Source organism: Oryx dammah, unplaced genomic scaffold, assembly GCF_014754425.2.
Source record: "Oryx dammah isolate SB20612 unplaced genomic scaffold, SCBI_Odam_1.1 HiC_scaffold_24, whole genome shotgun sequence".
Classification (NCBI taxonomy): domain Eukaryota; kingdom Metazoa; phylum Chordata; class Mammalia; order Artiodactyla; family Bovidae; genus Oryx; species Oryx dammah.
In genome coordinates, this window is record NW_024070208.1 from 74,983,028 (window position 1) to 74,997,101 (window position 14,074).

Here is a 14,074-nt window from a genome sequence, read left to right on the forward strand (position 1 = left end):
TGTGCTGGCCACCCCAGGGCCCTGTCACCGTGGACCTCCTTCCCAACCTTCCATCCCTGGAAGGATGGCTTTCCTGGCCATGTGTCTGTTTCGGTAGACTGCTGGTGGAGGGACCAGTGGGCAGTGTGGTGTGACCGGCTGACAGTATTACTGTATGTCTGGGTTGTTTCGTTTCTCTGTGCAGCTTGCTTTTCCTGTGACTTAAGGTGACCACTTGAGAAATCAAATTTTCTCTGCAGCTGCCACCCCAGTTGTAGTTCCCAGCCAAACTGGAATAACAAATAGTTCAGGTGAACATCTCTTGTTGCTTTTCATAAAGAGATAGATGATAGATAGATGGATAGAGAACCGCTATGGTCTCTGAAAGCTTCTAAATGTGGTATTTGGGATAAATGGCAAAACTGTGATGTCACAGATCAGTTCTGACTTGGCTTTCAAGGAATTTGGGCCTCCTCTTTTCCTATCCCCCTTGTGTGGTCATCTCCATCTCTTTAAAAGAATATAATGCCTGTCCTCCAGCTCTTACTCTGTACTTCAGCATTTAGGAGCATTAGCTTTACCAAAAAGCATCCTAAATGGGGGGAAACACACATAAACAGCAAACACTCCTGTGTTTGAAGAGCCTCCTAGCCTGGAAAACAAAGGTAGATGATTTAAACAGTGTTTGCGAGGGCCTCGAGGGCCACGTTTTGCCTAGGAAAGATAAAGTCTTTGATGATAGCCAACTTAGTGTCAATAGTGGCTTTCTTTGAGACATATTCAGATGGGAACCTCTTGCTTGCCAATTGCCATAGAAATCTTAACACACCATGAAGGTTGTCCAAGCGCCAAGCCTTCCGTTCTGGACTAAATTACTTTGAAGTGGCGCAGGACGAGCAGTGGTCAATTTCAACTCTATAGACTGGACAGAGACGCTGGGAGTGGGAGATTGTGCGTTTTAAAGCAGAAAATAAGAAGGGGAAACTTGTTTTATACACTCTATACAAGGTTCTGCTCATTGTCAGATATCTTTTATCTTTTATATTTCCCATGAATGATTCATGTCTTGGTGGCTTTGTGTCACCCCTCTTTTCAAGAGAAACTTCATTAGAGAGCTGTAAGTTTTTCCATTGATTGGGGACTTCATTTGAGTGTTTTTCTCCTTCGTCTTCTGGTTATTGTCATCTGGCTTCAAATAACCCTTTGCAACCTGTTTTCCCCTTTACGTTTAACTGAACCCGACTTGAAAAAAAAAACAAACCCACTATAACCTTTTGGAGAACTGTTTATTGACATTACTACCAATTGTTTTTGACTAGTTGCTTTTTATCAGTTTCGTATCAGTCAGCTTAAAAACAAACAAGGATGCAGCCTTGTTAATATGGACAGCCAATCTTATTACTCTAAGCCACTTGGGCATTTTGTGGCAATGAAGCAAATTTCTTCATAACACCTGCCGCAAAAGACTGAATTACTTATCTCCACTCAACTTCCAAGTAAACCACAGTACAAGTGGGTTCTGATCCCCATCACCTAATAGAAGAGGTGTTTGGTGCCCACTACTGAGCTTCATTCAGGATGTTTTGAACTCCATACCCACCTTAGCTCTTGATTCTTTCAGCTTCTTTGTGTCTGCAAACATCTCACTTGTGCTTTTCTCCATCTTTTCCTCATTGTACCCTTTTTCTTTAGAAAGAGGCTGGACAGCAAAGAAACGCTAAAATTTGCTTTTCAGCTCTCCACTGAGGAGGATCACTAAGGCTATTATTAATTTTAACAAATGCACGCAGTAACCCCTAAGATTTATGCCACTGTGCTGTGCAATCTGCAGGGCTTAGTCTTCATAAATATACTGTACTTTCTAGATTAGATTGTAAATTAGACCAAGCTGTAAACATATTTTATTGCTTGGGGAGGGTAAGGAAATAGAGATCGAGGGAAGAGAACCAAATGATTACTACATGAGCAACCTGTTCTGTTTGGAAGAGAATGGCAGAGATGTGCCATCATGTAAAACATAAGCAATACATAGGAAGAATACTTTTATTAAACTCTTTACTTCATAATCATTCTTGCTTTCTATTGGAGGTACACATTTTAAGTTTTTACTTTAAGTGTATCAGGAACCAATAAATCTGTGGCAGAGTTAACCTACGCATGGCAAAATACATAAAATACATATTCCTTTGTTTCATAATAAATAAACCTGTAGCATAATAAAGAATAGTGCAAACTACCATTGAAAAAGTTGTATAAATAAAACAACTCATTATAAATCAGGAATATTTTGTTTGAATAAGTTTACGACACATAAATTATCCCCCCAAAGTTCATACCTCATCTTATTTTGTCTATTTGAAAAAGCTTTGAAAATGAATACGAAAATCAAATAAACTTTAAAGATGTAGAATTATTTTCTGTTCAAGTTTTCTGGTCTTTTTCTTAATAAAGGAGGGTCTGCATGTTTTATATTCACCATAACAATCTGAAGACAACATTGAAAGGCTTTCAAAGTGACAGCACCATGCACTGTACTAGTAATAGAATATATCTATAAACTATATATCATCTCATCAACACAATGCAAAAAAGACACATGCAGGAAGAGTCCTGGTTTTCACATTACGTTGTTCATTCAAGTAAGCTTAAAAATATATTTTTCCCATTTTCTTTCTTTTTTTTTTAAAATAAATCATAGGTCATAAATGACAATCTCTCACCAAAATGTATAATATAATTCTTTGGTGTGCTTTGAACTCTTCCAGGGGAAAGAAAAAAAAAAGGATGATGTCTGAAAATAAATTAATTCAACTGTACAAATAATAGTGTTCACATACAAGTTATTAACAATGACAAGACTACATCAACCACTCACAGCACACAAAACAAATTTCTACAAACCCTGGGGAAGGGGTGTCTTCAGGGTCTCTGAGGATAAATTAGTGCTCTTTAGTCTATTTGTATGATGTTTATGATGGACTACGTTTTGCACACGAGATGTGTTGCACCACAACCAAAAATAAATTGACTAAGAGTTATTGTCCTAGGTCCTTGACCTTTTTTGTCCTAGCTTGACAGCTCTGGCAAGGGTCACACATTCATCAGTGTTTGGTGGTAGCTATAAACCTTTTAACAATTTTAATATGTATGGCAACTCCCTCCCCTCTTTTAGTGTAAATCATACAGTGTCATTTTCAAGTGGGATAGAGTTTTGTATGCTCAGGTGGAAGAAAATGCATTAAAATGCAGTTTCCAGCGTTGAAAAATAAAGACTTTTTAAAAGGTTGATAAACAGTATAAAAGAGGGGTTGACCTTTTTTAAAACAACAGCTTTCCTAAAAAATAGGCATGTTGCCAACATCACCCCTCCTTACACGTGCCTGTGAATTTTGGCATCCCAAGACCTTATGACCTAAAACATAGTATTTTTATTACACAGGAAGTTTAGACAGAGTAAAGAGGCAGCATCTGAGATTTTTGATTTAAAAAAAAAAAAGCACTTGAATTTCTTCTATTTTATAAAATATCACAGTTTCACAGTTGTCTACTGCAGCAGTTCTCTCCAGCTGCTTGAACAATCACAGTAACACAATACATGGAAATGTACTAGGTTGCTGCGTCTCCTTTTTTTAAAAATCATACAAGCAGGGTACTGAAGGAATAATCCTGTATAAAAATACTGTGTTATGATGAGATCAGTAATAAAAGAGTGGGAATGAAAAATTACAAGTATTAGAACTGAAAGGGTCTTTACAAATATTTTCGGACACAGGTACAGTCCAGGATCTGTTGGTGATGCAGCAAGTGTGTGTGGTTTACAATCAAGAGGTCTTTGCAGAATTAGGGTCCAAGCGGGAAGCAGAGGGGCTTCATTATGGTGTCAAAGGCGGTCTCGAGGCACTCCGGGAAGTGCAGAGGGCCTTGTTGCTGTGTTGAGTGCTGACTTAACGCTCTTTTTCTCACCCTTGTAAAGAACTACATATATTGCATTGGCAGTGTGTCTCGATGAATTATAATCTCTCCATTTATCTTCCTTGGTACAGTTTGCTCCCAGTCCTGTCCCCCTGCAACATACAAGTCCAGCTTGGTTGGGTTTGTTGTTGTTTGTCTGTTTGTTTTCTAAGGGGGGGAAAAAAGCCCAAATATCTTAATTAAATTAATTGAATGTACCAACACCATAGGGTTTCATACTAAATAAATAGGGCTAATTAGACCTGGTGGCAAGTCTGAGTCGGGTTTGTCTCAGGCTCAGCATTGTCTCAGGTTAGGATGCGGTCCAAGGGCTCCCACTTATTACTTTACTGATGGTGATGGCGACTGATCGAATCTAATGTATCGTCCGCACGACTTCAGGGTTCGCGTACATGTCCTCGTCGTCAGACTCGGAAGTGGTTCCGTTGCTAGAAGGGGCGTGCAGGTGGCTGGGGGCCCCGCCAGCCTGGCATACGTACCACTCATTGAGGTTGGTCACCTGAGGGGACAGAGTGCGCGAGCGACTCCTGGTGGGGTCTAGCACAGGGGACACGGGGGCGCCCACTGGAGTCCCCGCTGATGAGTAGCCCAGGGCTCCCGGAGAAGGCGGCGGGGACTTGCAGTGGATCTTCATGTGTTTCCTCAGGGAGCTCGGGTGGGTGTACGACTTGTCGCAGCCCCGGACCTTGCAGTAGTAGGGCTTGTCGCTGGTGTGGACGTGGGAATGTTTCTTCCGATCGCTGCTGTTGGCAAACTTCCTGTCACAGCCATCAAATTCACATTTGAAAGGCTTTTCCCCTGCAAGAAAGCACAGGGGAGGTTAACAGGGGCTCTTCAGAGTCCTCTGAACTTGAGAGAATAATCTTCAAGCACATAGGAGGATGCAACTTCCCATTCTCTTGAAGACCGACTCCCAGCCTAATAATTCCCAATTCCCAGGTTCCAGAATGCTACAGGGAAGGGATACTTCCAGAATGGGCCTGGTGTCCCCTGGCCTGGAGGCTCTCCTTGGACTTGGGTTTTGCAAGAGGCTGGATGTCCACCTGAAGTACCATAGGGGTCAAGGCGAGAAGGGCTAAGAGCTTGGATCAGGCAATAATGCTGAAATCCAACGGGGACCCAAATACCTGCATCCTGTCCCCCTCAAGTCTACACACACAAAAATTCAAACAGATCCCCCGTCAAGGTCAATGCTGTTGAAGTAACTTCCAAAGCCACAGCTTAGGTGAAGACCGTAAGAAAAGGAAAAGGAAAATAAATAGATACTCAAGTAAAGGTAAACTGGGATTGATCGGTAAAATTATAATAATGGCATTCTGTTTCAGAGCGTTGCCCAGGATTTCACTGATGGAAAGGAAAGGCAATACACCAAAACCCCGCTCCTCCCCAGAAATAAAGACATCTGTGAAAACCACGATCCGACCACTATATTTTTTTACAAGCCTAGCTGGGCACAGAATAGGCTCTTGGCCTCTTCCTTCTCCCAGCTCTTCTCACAACTTACTGGGCAGTTAAGACCCTAGCGGAACAGAACCTTAACAAGCATTAATAAAGACCACAAACCTCAGCCAGAGGCTTCTTCTAACATACTGTTTAATAGTAAACAGGGAAAAAAATGCTATTTATCAGAGTCTTTGGGCCCACTGCCCCTTTAAGCTGTCCTACCCACCCCAGGAACACAGCGCCTTTACACACAAGGCCTGGGTGCAGGCAGTAGAAATGCGAAGACAACTAGATAACCCAGCCACTCTACACCTTGGTCTTAAAAAGCAAGGACAGAAAGACAGCAGGTAGCAGTTATGACGCCCCCCCACCTTAGTATCCATGAACTTGATGTATTTGAGTCCATAATTGAATGTTATACATACTGTGGTATAGTAATATATTTATTCCTTATATTTAAATGATTTTAAAAGGAGTTCTCTACATTTCAGCAGCTACTCTGCTGATATATAAGATACAGTCTTTTCCTTGTTTTTCAACAAATTGTTTTTAAAAAGCCAAACAACTATTAAGACAGCTTAGTGTACATAAATTTTCTGTGGTGGATTCTCCTATACAAATATTTCAGTGTAATTTTCTCTCTTTTAACTTCATCAATGAATATACTTCAGTGCCAGAATATATTAGTACATCTGAAAAGTATTCAGATGCCTGTAACATAACTTACCCTACCTGGAAGTATTGTTTAAAAATTGAGTTATTATTCATTCCTACATTGGCCTACAGAGAGGGAAAAACACAACATAATGCGATAAGCGACACCCTTTAAAAATTCTCTGTAGAGGGGCTGCAACAGAAATCAAGTTTTATCAAAACACTGATTATTTGTCCTGATTTCTATATTCCACTTTAAGTTGGAGATAATACTAACTTAATATAGCATTCTTCCCTCTAAAAAACATAATCAGCTTTTCTTCAACATGGAGGCTTAAGTGGATTTATTGGCCCTATGCAAATGTTGCTTTTTAGAACATTGTGTTTCTGCACAGGCTAAGCATTTATTGTGCAGAATAAACGGCTTGGACGTTGCAAGCTTCACCAGTGCTCACGATAAAGAGAAGCATTAAGAATCAGGCCCAGAAAAGGCAGATACCGTGTGGAAAGAAAGGTAGAAAAGCCAGCACAAGGGGAGATGGAGGAAGAAAATAGAAAAAAAAACAAAAGGGTGATAGAATTGCCTATTTTATTCGCGGGGTGGGCAGGTGGGGGAGAGCAAATTCTACCTAACTAGGAAGGGTGAGAGGTCCCAGTGTTTACATTTCAGACGCTGACAGTGGGGTCAAGTCGGAATTTAACTACTTATAGGGTTTTAGAGAGTGAGGGAAGCTATGTGTGAGAACTCTGAGTCCAGCCCCAAGAAGGGTTATAAATGGAATTGGGGGCACGTGGGTCAGGAAACGGGCCTTCTGGAGTGGTCGGGGGATTATTCCCTTTGATCAGCATGTCCCGGGATCCCCGGATAGCTGCCCGCCCCCCCCCCCACCGCCCCTCCAAAAAGGGAGAGCATTGCCGTGGGGAGGGGAGTCCGGGCTGGCCCCCGCTGGACACAAGGCTCCATGGCTGAGCGGCCCAGGGACCGCCAAGAGCACCCAGCGCGGATCCGAGCATCAACGCGCGGGCGCTCGCATCCCTGCCGCAGGGATCTGGCGAGGCCCACGCCGCCGCCGCCGCCGCGAGCCGGGTGGGGACGCAGTCCTGCGCGCGGGGAACCCGAAAACCAAACGGCCCGGGTCCCTGCCCCCGGGGGCGCGTCCTTGAGGCGAGGGGCGGGAAGCGGCCCGTCCCGGGGGAACCGGAGGGCCGGCACGCGCGCCGTCAGCTTCCAGCTCCGTGCGGGACCCGGGCGAGCACGGCCTCAGCCCGGGGCAACCTCCGGGCCGCCGAGGGAAGGTCCCCTCCCCTCGGAGGTGAAAAGGCCCCAAGGGCCCGAGGTCGCGGGGGCCCGTCAGGGCGTTCCCCTTGAGAGAGGTGCTTCACCACCACAACCCCAGGCCTCCGTCTGGTCGGGAAATGCTGGGCCCCGGGGCCAGCCGCTGGCTTAGCGGGGCCGGGGAGGTTTTATGCGAGCCTGGTGGGAAACCTCCTTTTGGAAACATCACTTAAGGCGGGCCGATCCCGATGAGAAAACACCGTGGCTGGCAGACCGGCCTCTGGGGAAAACGGGCTTCTAGCCTGGGGTCATCGGCCAGGCCACAGGAGGCCTGGCGGGTCCCGGCGGCAGGAGCGAGGCCTGGGGCTCCAGCCTCGGGCCCCCCGGGTCTGGCTCCTCGCGCAGATTCCCCGCCCCTCCCCGTAGCCTCGGCCTCGGCCGCTGGCCAGGCGTTGGGGCCCCCGCCTGGCGGCTGCCTCCTCGCCGCCGCCGCCACCGCGCCGATAAATCAGCCAAGTAATTGCCGAACGTAAACTCCAGTTACTTAAGTGTCCTCCGAGGGGTAATCTCCTCTGTCCCTATAAATCCCGACCGAGCTCGCGCTCATCGGCGCTCCGGCCCAGCGCGCGCGCCCGCTCCAAGGGGGCGCACGGCCCACCGGAGCCCACCCGGCGCCCGAGGCCGCAGCCGCCCTCACCCCAGAAGGGGGCACGCCCCCCCACCTAAGGCAGGGGCGGGGCGGGCGGGAGGGGGCCCCACAGCGGGCGGTGGGCCTCAAGGAGCCTCTGCAGCCCGCCCCGTCCTCCTCTCGGGAGAACTTTCTCCAAAATGACGGAAACCAATTTCTCAGCACCCTCTAGGGCCCGTGTGATAAAACGTGTGACGGCGCGTGTGAGTAGAGGTGTGTATGAAGGCGTGTGAATGAGCAAGTGTGACTGTGTCATCAGGGCCCAAGGGTGTCCCAGCTCTGAGGGTGCGGGACAGAAGTTACACGGCTGTGTGAAGTTGTTGCTCGTGTGATGTGTGCGCGCGTGTGTGTGTAGGGGGAAGGTCTCCGGGGGGCGCATTCCTTTCGCACTCTACACTCCGCCCGGAAGGAACAAGACCCCCTTCCCTGTCCCGTCCCGGAAGGGCCACACCGAGCTGGCCCCCCTGCGGCCTCGATGTCACCGCTAACCTCCCCCGCCCCACGCGCCCCAAGCACGCCCGCTCTTCGGAGCGCGGACACCGCGCGGGGCCTGCCATCCGGTGGGGAGGCAAGTGCCGCCGGAGCGGCTCCGGTTCGGCGCTCCTTCCCCATCGCCCTCCCCAAGTTTCAAGGGCCGGGCGGATGGGGGCTGCCGACCGTCCTGGGCGCCTTCCTGATCCGGCGACGGCGGCGGCTTCTGCTCCGGGGTGGCGGCGGCTGCGGGGGCTGGAGCGTGTGGCCGGTCTCGGCGGAGGGGGCTGCGGGGAGCGCTGGAGACTCGACCGCGTAGGAACGGAGCGCGGGGGCCTGTGTGTGTGCTATCGAATTACTTATTCATAGAAAAAAAAAGGGGGGGGAGGGAGAGAAAAACAAGAAGTCACATGTCCGGGTTATACAGATGCGAAGAGAAGCAGCGGAAGGAGGGGAAAACAAAAAAATGAAGGCGAGCAGGAGACGAAGGAGGAAGAGAAAGCGGAGGCAGAAGCGGCAGCAGAAGCGGCGGCGGCTGCGGCGGCCGGGGACAGACACCCACCTGTATGAGTGCGCTTGTGGATCTTGAGGTTCTCAGAGCGCGCGAAGACCTTGCCGCAGCCCGGGAAGGGGCAGGGGAAGGGCTTCTCGCCGGTGTGTACGCGGATATGGTTGATGAGCTTGTATTTGGCCTTGAAGGGCTTGCCCTCGCGCGGACAGTCCTCCCAGAAGCAGACGTGGCTGCTCTGCTCCGGGCCGCCCACGTGCTCCACGGTGACGTGGTTCACCAGCTCGTGCATGGTGCCGAAAGTTTTGGAGCAGGGCTTGGAGCCGCCGGCCGGGGGCGGCGGCGGCGGCCCGGCCAGCTCCTCGGGGTCGATCCACTTGCAGATCAGCTCCTGCTTGATTGGCTGCCGCATGTAGCGCAGGAAGGCCCCGGCCGCCCCCGGGAGGTGGGGGGGCTGCTGCGCGGGCGCTGGCGGCGGCGGCGGCGCCGGGGGCGGCGCGTGGTGTTGCAGGTGGGGCCCAGGTCCGGTGGCTGCGGCCGCTGCCGCCGCCGCGGCGGCAGCCGCCGCCAGGTTCAGGTTTAAGTTCACGGCTCCGTATCCGTGCAGGGCGGCGGCCGCTGCGGCCGCCACCGCCCCGTAGTGCGCGTCCCCCGAGCGCGGCGCGAAAGGCGGCTCGGCGCGGCCGTATAGCTCCGCCGCCGCTGCCGCCGCAGCGGCAGCCGCCAGCCCCAGGCGCATCTGGCCGTTGAGCGGGTGCGGGTGGCCGCCGGGGCCTCCCGGCGGCTCGTGCAGCGAGGGGAAGAGCGCCGGGCCCCCGCCGCCGCCGCCGCCGCCGCCGTCCGGGCCCGCGTAGGTGCCGCTGGCCGAGATGAACATGCCGCCCGAGGCGGGAGGCGGGGCCGGGTGCTGGGGGGAGCCGGGGCCCGAGCGCGGCTCCCCTCCGAGCGGGGCCCCGTGCATGGCCGCCGCGGGGGCCGTGGCGGAAAGGTCCCTCCGGAGGACGAAGTCCCTGCTGTGGCCTTTGCCGCTGCTGCCGCCGCCGCCACTGTTGGTGGTGGTGTAGCCCGAGAGGGCAGGAGGAGGAGGGGTAGGAGGAGGAGGGGTTGGGGGAGGGGGCGAAGGGGAGGGGAGAGGAGGAGGAGGGGCCGGGGGCGGGGGCGCGGGGGACTGCCCGCCGCGGGCGCCCCCGCTGCCAGGGGCGGTGCGGGCGCCTGGGTGCACGGCCGAGGCGGCGGTGCGGGCGGCGGCCGCCAGGGATTCGGGCGGCGCCGGGAGAGCCTGGGAGGGAGGGCTGGGGTCGGGCGCGCTCGCCTGGGCCATGTGTTCCGGTCTGAGCGGAGCGCCGGCCACGCCGAGGTCAGCGCCCGGATCCCGCGGGCGGAGGTGCGCGGCCGCGGCGCGGACCAGGGAGTGGGCGGGCGCGCTGGCCAGCGCCGGTAAGCCTGTCATGTTCTGCAGCGGCCAGGCGCGAGCCGCGGCCGGATCCGCTAATCTCGGCGCGGGCGGGTTCCTCTTGCTCAAAGGGGGATCCATCAGAGCAACACAGTCAGACCCACGGACCCTCTCTGGGGTACCTTTTTCCCCCTCGGCCCGCCCTCAAAACCATGTATATGTTAGGCGCTCTTTAACTTCTTTGTCCTGGCCTCCTAACTCCGCTCATTCCCGTTCCCACTCGGTCCTCCAGCGATTGGCCGAGCGGACACCACCTCGGAGCTGCACAGTGGGACCGAGATTTTGGAAATGGCAAGGGTGGGATTGGAGGAAGCCGCGTGATTGGCAGCAGGCGCGGCTGCCCGATTGGCTCCCTTTCCGGCCTTCGGCCCAGCGGGCACCCGCCCCCGCGCTCGCGGCCGCCTTCGCTTTCTCTTCGCGCCCCCTCCTCCCCCGGAGCCCCGCGTCCCCGCCTCCCCGGGGATGCCCAAGTTGCACTTGCAGAAAGTTTGTGGCCGGCCTGCGCGCGCAGCGCCCCGCGTTCCCAGGACGCGCCTGGCGGAGAGCGTGCGCCGGCACGCGGCCGAAGGGCGCCAGGCGGCTTTGGGTTGGGGGACACCTCCGGGGAGCAAAAGGCGAGGGGAGGGGGAGCCCCCAACTTCAAAAGCCTTCGCTAACTGCACACCGCGTCCCTTCCAGCATCCAAACACTTTCTTACCTCCTCCCTTGGAAGAGCGCCGGGCTGCTCTCTAGGGGAGGAGGGGGTGAACAGATGTATGGCCTCCATCGTGCTCGAGGACAGGATGGTGGAAACTTCTTATTTGGGAAGGCACTCGATCTGCAGAGCGCTCGCGGAGGGCTCACAGACAGTAGATGGAATGAGAAAGGATATTAAAATCCTGTTGGTTGCAAAATACCAGGTGAAGTCAAAATACATCTTTCCCCAAAGGAACCGTCTTACCTCGACTTTTTAGCTCATGGAATCCTTTTCAGCATGGTTCAAAGGAGTCAGCTCGAAGTGTAATCTCACTGCTCATCGGTTCTAGATCTGCCACTTCCAATTAGATCTACGGAGGGGGAGGGGCATCGGGCAGTGACTCTAACTTTTGCTTCTCCGAGATACACTGGCAGGGCAGGACAGACAGCATCTGTCCAGGGGGAAGCGGCTAAATAAACCATATCTTTAAAACAGAAGTTCTCCTTCCGGTGCAGAACGCAGTCCATATGGGTGCCTCATTTTCTCCGAAAGGACCACAAGTTAGATTGAAGATAATAAAATAATTATTTTAAAAGCAAGCAGTATCTTTGTACTTAATGTGCTAATAGAATAACACTGTTACCATTTTTCTAAAAAGTTCATCAAGCAGGAGAGATGCTTTCCTTGAAAAACCATAAAAACTGGCTTTCAAAAAAAGTAAGCCTCACCCCCTTTCAAGTGATTTGCTATCAAATCTTTTTGAAGAGAGAAATAGGTCCTTGCATCACTTGGGAGGGGGCAGTGAAATGTGACATCCCTCGCACTTAAGGGTTCTTATTGCCCTAAAGTGTGATTCAGCTTTTAAAAAGAAAACATCTTAGAATTTTGCCATATGCCATGGTGCTCAAAAATTAAAGTCAGGTTTTTAAATTGTTTTTGCTTCCCTACATAAAATTATTAAAAAAAAAAGAAATCATGACTAAAATTCCCCCCTCCCCGTTTGGGATACAGTAAAACATGTTACCCACTTTATTCATTTGCTGTCCAAGTTAAAAAAAAGAAAAGACTCCATAAAGCCACCATCTGTGAGATCATCCTGAGAAGTGGGAAGAATTATTTTGAAAAGAGCTGATTCCACACTGATGTGAACAGTGTTTAACAGGGAATTTCCCTGCGAGCTTTGAGAATGTCATTACTCATATGAAACTGACAAACCAACAAAGAAAATAGTACAATCAGATTTCAAATGGGTATTTTCTTTAAGCTTCAGTGAAGCTCAAATAAGGTGAAATAAGCAAGGCTTGAGTGCAAACACAACGGAAAACAATTTAATAAACAACAGAGACAAAATCCACATCTGTAGTTGGAGAGGAAGAAGTCTTTCACAATGTTTTTTTCCAAGACTTAAAAAGTCTCAAGCCACCCAGGCAAGGTGAAGGAAGGACTGTGTCATCTTTATGAATGGTTTATGAAGAAAGCATCTAATTTGGAATTGTCCACCGTCTTCACTTCCTCTCAGAACCTTGCAAATGAGGCTCCTCTATTTGAATATTTTTAGCAATAGTCATCAACAAGTCCATAATGGCAGCGTGGCGTGCAGTCCTGCAGGTTATAAGTAAAAACAAAGCAAGAAGAATGAATAAAGAAGAAAATAAGCCTTTAATATAGACTGTTGAGCATTTTTATTGTGCAATAAAATGGGTACCTCCACCTCTTTCAAAATAGCTTTTCCTCAAAATTATAACTGCTTTGTTTTATTGAATTGCTGAAATTTAATGGTTTAATGGGTGAAGGCATGAAGGAGAGGCTGTAAAAATGTGAATAATGGTGCAGCAGAGCCTTGCCGGAATCTGGAACCCGCCTCCTTGTACAACTCTTGTTAAACACAGCGTGATATGTATCTGTCATCGATTTAATATGTCTTAATTCAAATATAGCTCCCTGATCAATTTCTTTTTATGGGAAGCTTTAAAAAAGAAAATCTTCCTTAGGAAATGATAGAGGTTTGGATAGCAATGAGAGAGATACTTGCGAAATGTGTTTAATGAATATTTGCAAACTTATGACCAAACTCAGACCCTAAAAAAGATAATTGACTCAGGTAAATCGACTTGAGATGCTAATTCTTAAAAGAAAGAACTGGAAGCAAAATTTCAATCAACACCAATAAGGCGCCAATAAACCGCCTGCCAATTAAACCTGAGAATAGGCCTGGCTAGATGATCATCAGGAAGGCTCGCAATGGATTTCCGGATTGCTTTTCTTTATAAAAGAGCTTTTTATTTTGTAGAGGCGCTTTTTGTTATTGTGATGACCTGCCTGACCCCAGGTGCTCTGGTTCTTTTTCAAGCCATTTTGGGAGCCAAATCAAAACCCCTTCACATCCCGAGTTTCTAAGGACCCAATAACTGTGTCACACTTCCTAAGTAAACACCAACAATTTCCAGGGCGTTGAAGAAAATAAATACTAGTGTGGGTTTTTTTTTTTTTTTTTTTTTTAAGCAAAAGGGTGTAGAAGTCGTTATGCCAGTTCCCGTGCGGATTTAGCCCCATTTCCGCATTGGTGCTGGTCGCCAGGGCATAGCCTCCAAACCCTTGCTCCTCTCTGCGCGTTTGCAGCGGAGGTGGTGGTGTGGAGCCAGCAACGTGGCGATCCATGGAGGTGTCCTTTCTAGGGTCAACAGGTGCTCCTTGGGGAACGTCGATTTCCAGACTTCTCTGCTGCACCCCGAACCCCAACCGGTTCCCGGCCCCAAACCAAGGCGCGAAGAGGGTGGGAAGATGCCGTCTACGCCGAGCCGGCCGGAACCCGGCGGCCACGCTGCGCTCCGCTGCCCGAAGGCGGCCGAACCCGGTCTCGGGGTGCCCAGACGGGCGCTCACGGCTCCTCGCTGCTCCGAGGGCCGGGGAGGGGGTGTACTGAGGCTCCCCGGTGCCCTCCGCTCGTCCCTGGA

At 50.5% G+C, this 14,074-nt stretch overlaps 1 protein-coding gene across 1 annotated transcript; it reads right to left on the minus strand.

Annotated features, from left to right (window-relative positions):
• Nucleotides 1–2,008: 2,008 nt before the first annotated feature.
• On the minus strand, nt 2,009–10,684 carry ZIC5 (Zic family member 5). The gene is made up of 2 exons (XM_040267407.1): nt 9,046–10,684; nt 2,009–4,749 (listed from the first exon to the last, which is right to left on the minus strand). Exons 1-2 carry the CDS (start codon nt 10,523–10,525, stop codon nt 4,307–4,309), a joined length of 1,923 nt encoding a protein of 640 aa, XP_040123341.1. The 5' UTR covers nt 10,526–10,684; the 3' UTR covers nt 2,009–4,306.
• Nucleotides 10,685–14,074: the final 3,390 nt, after the last annotated feature.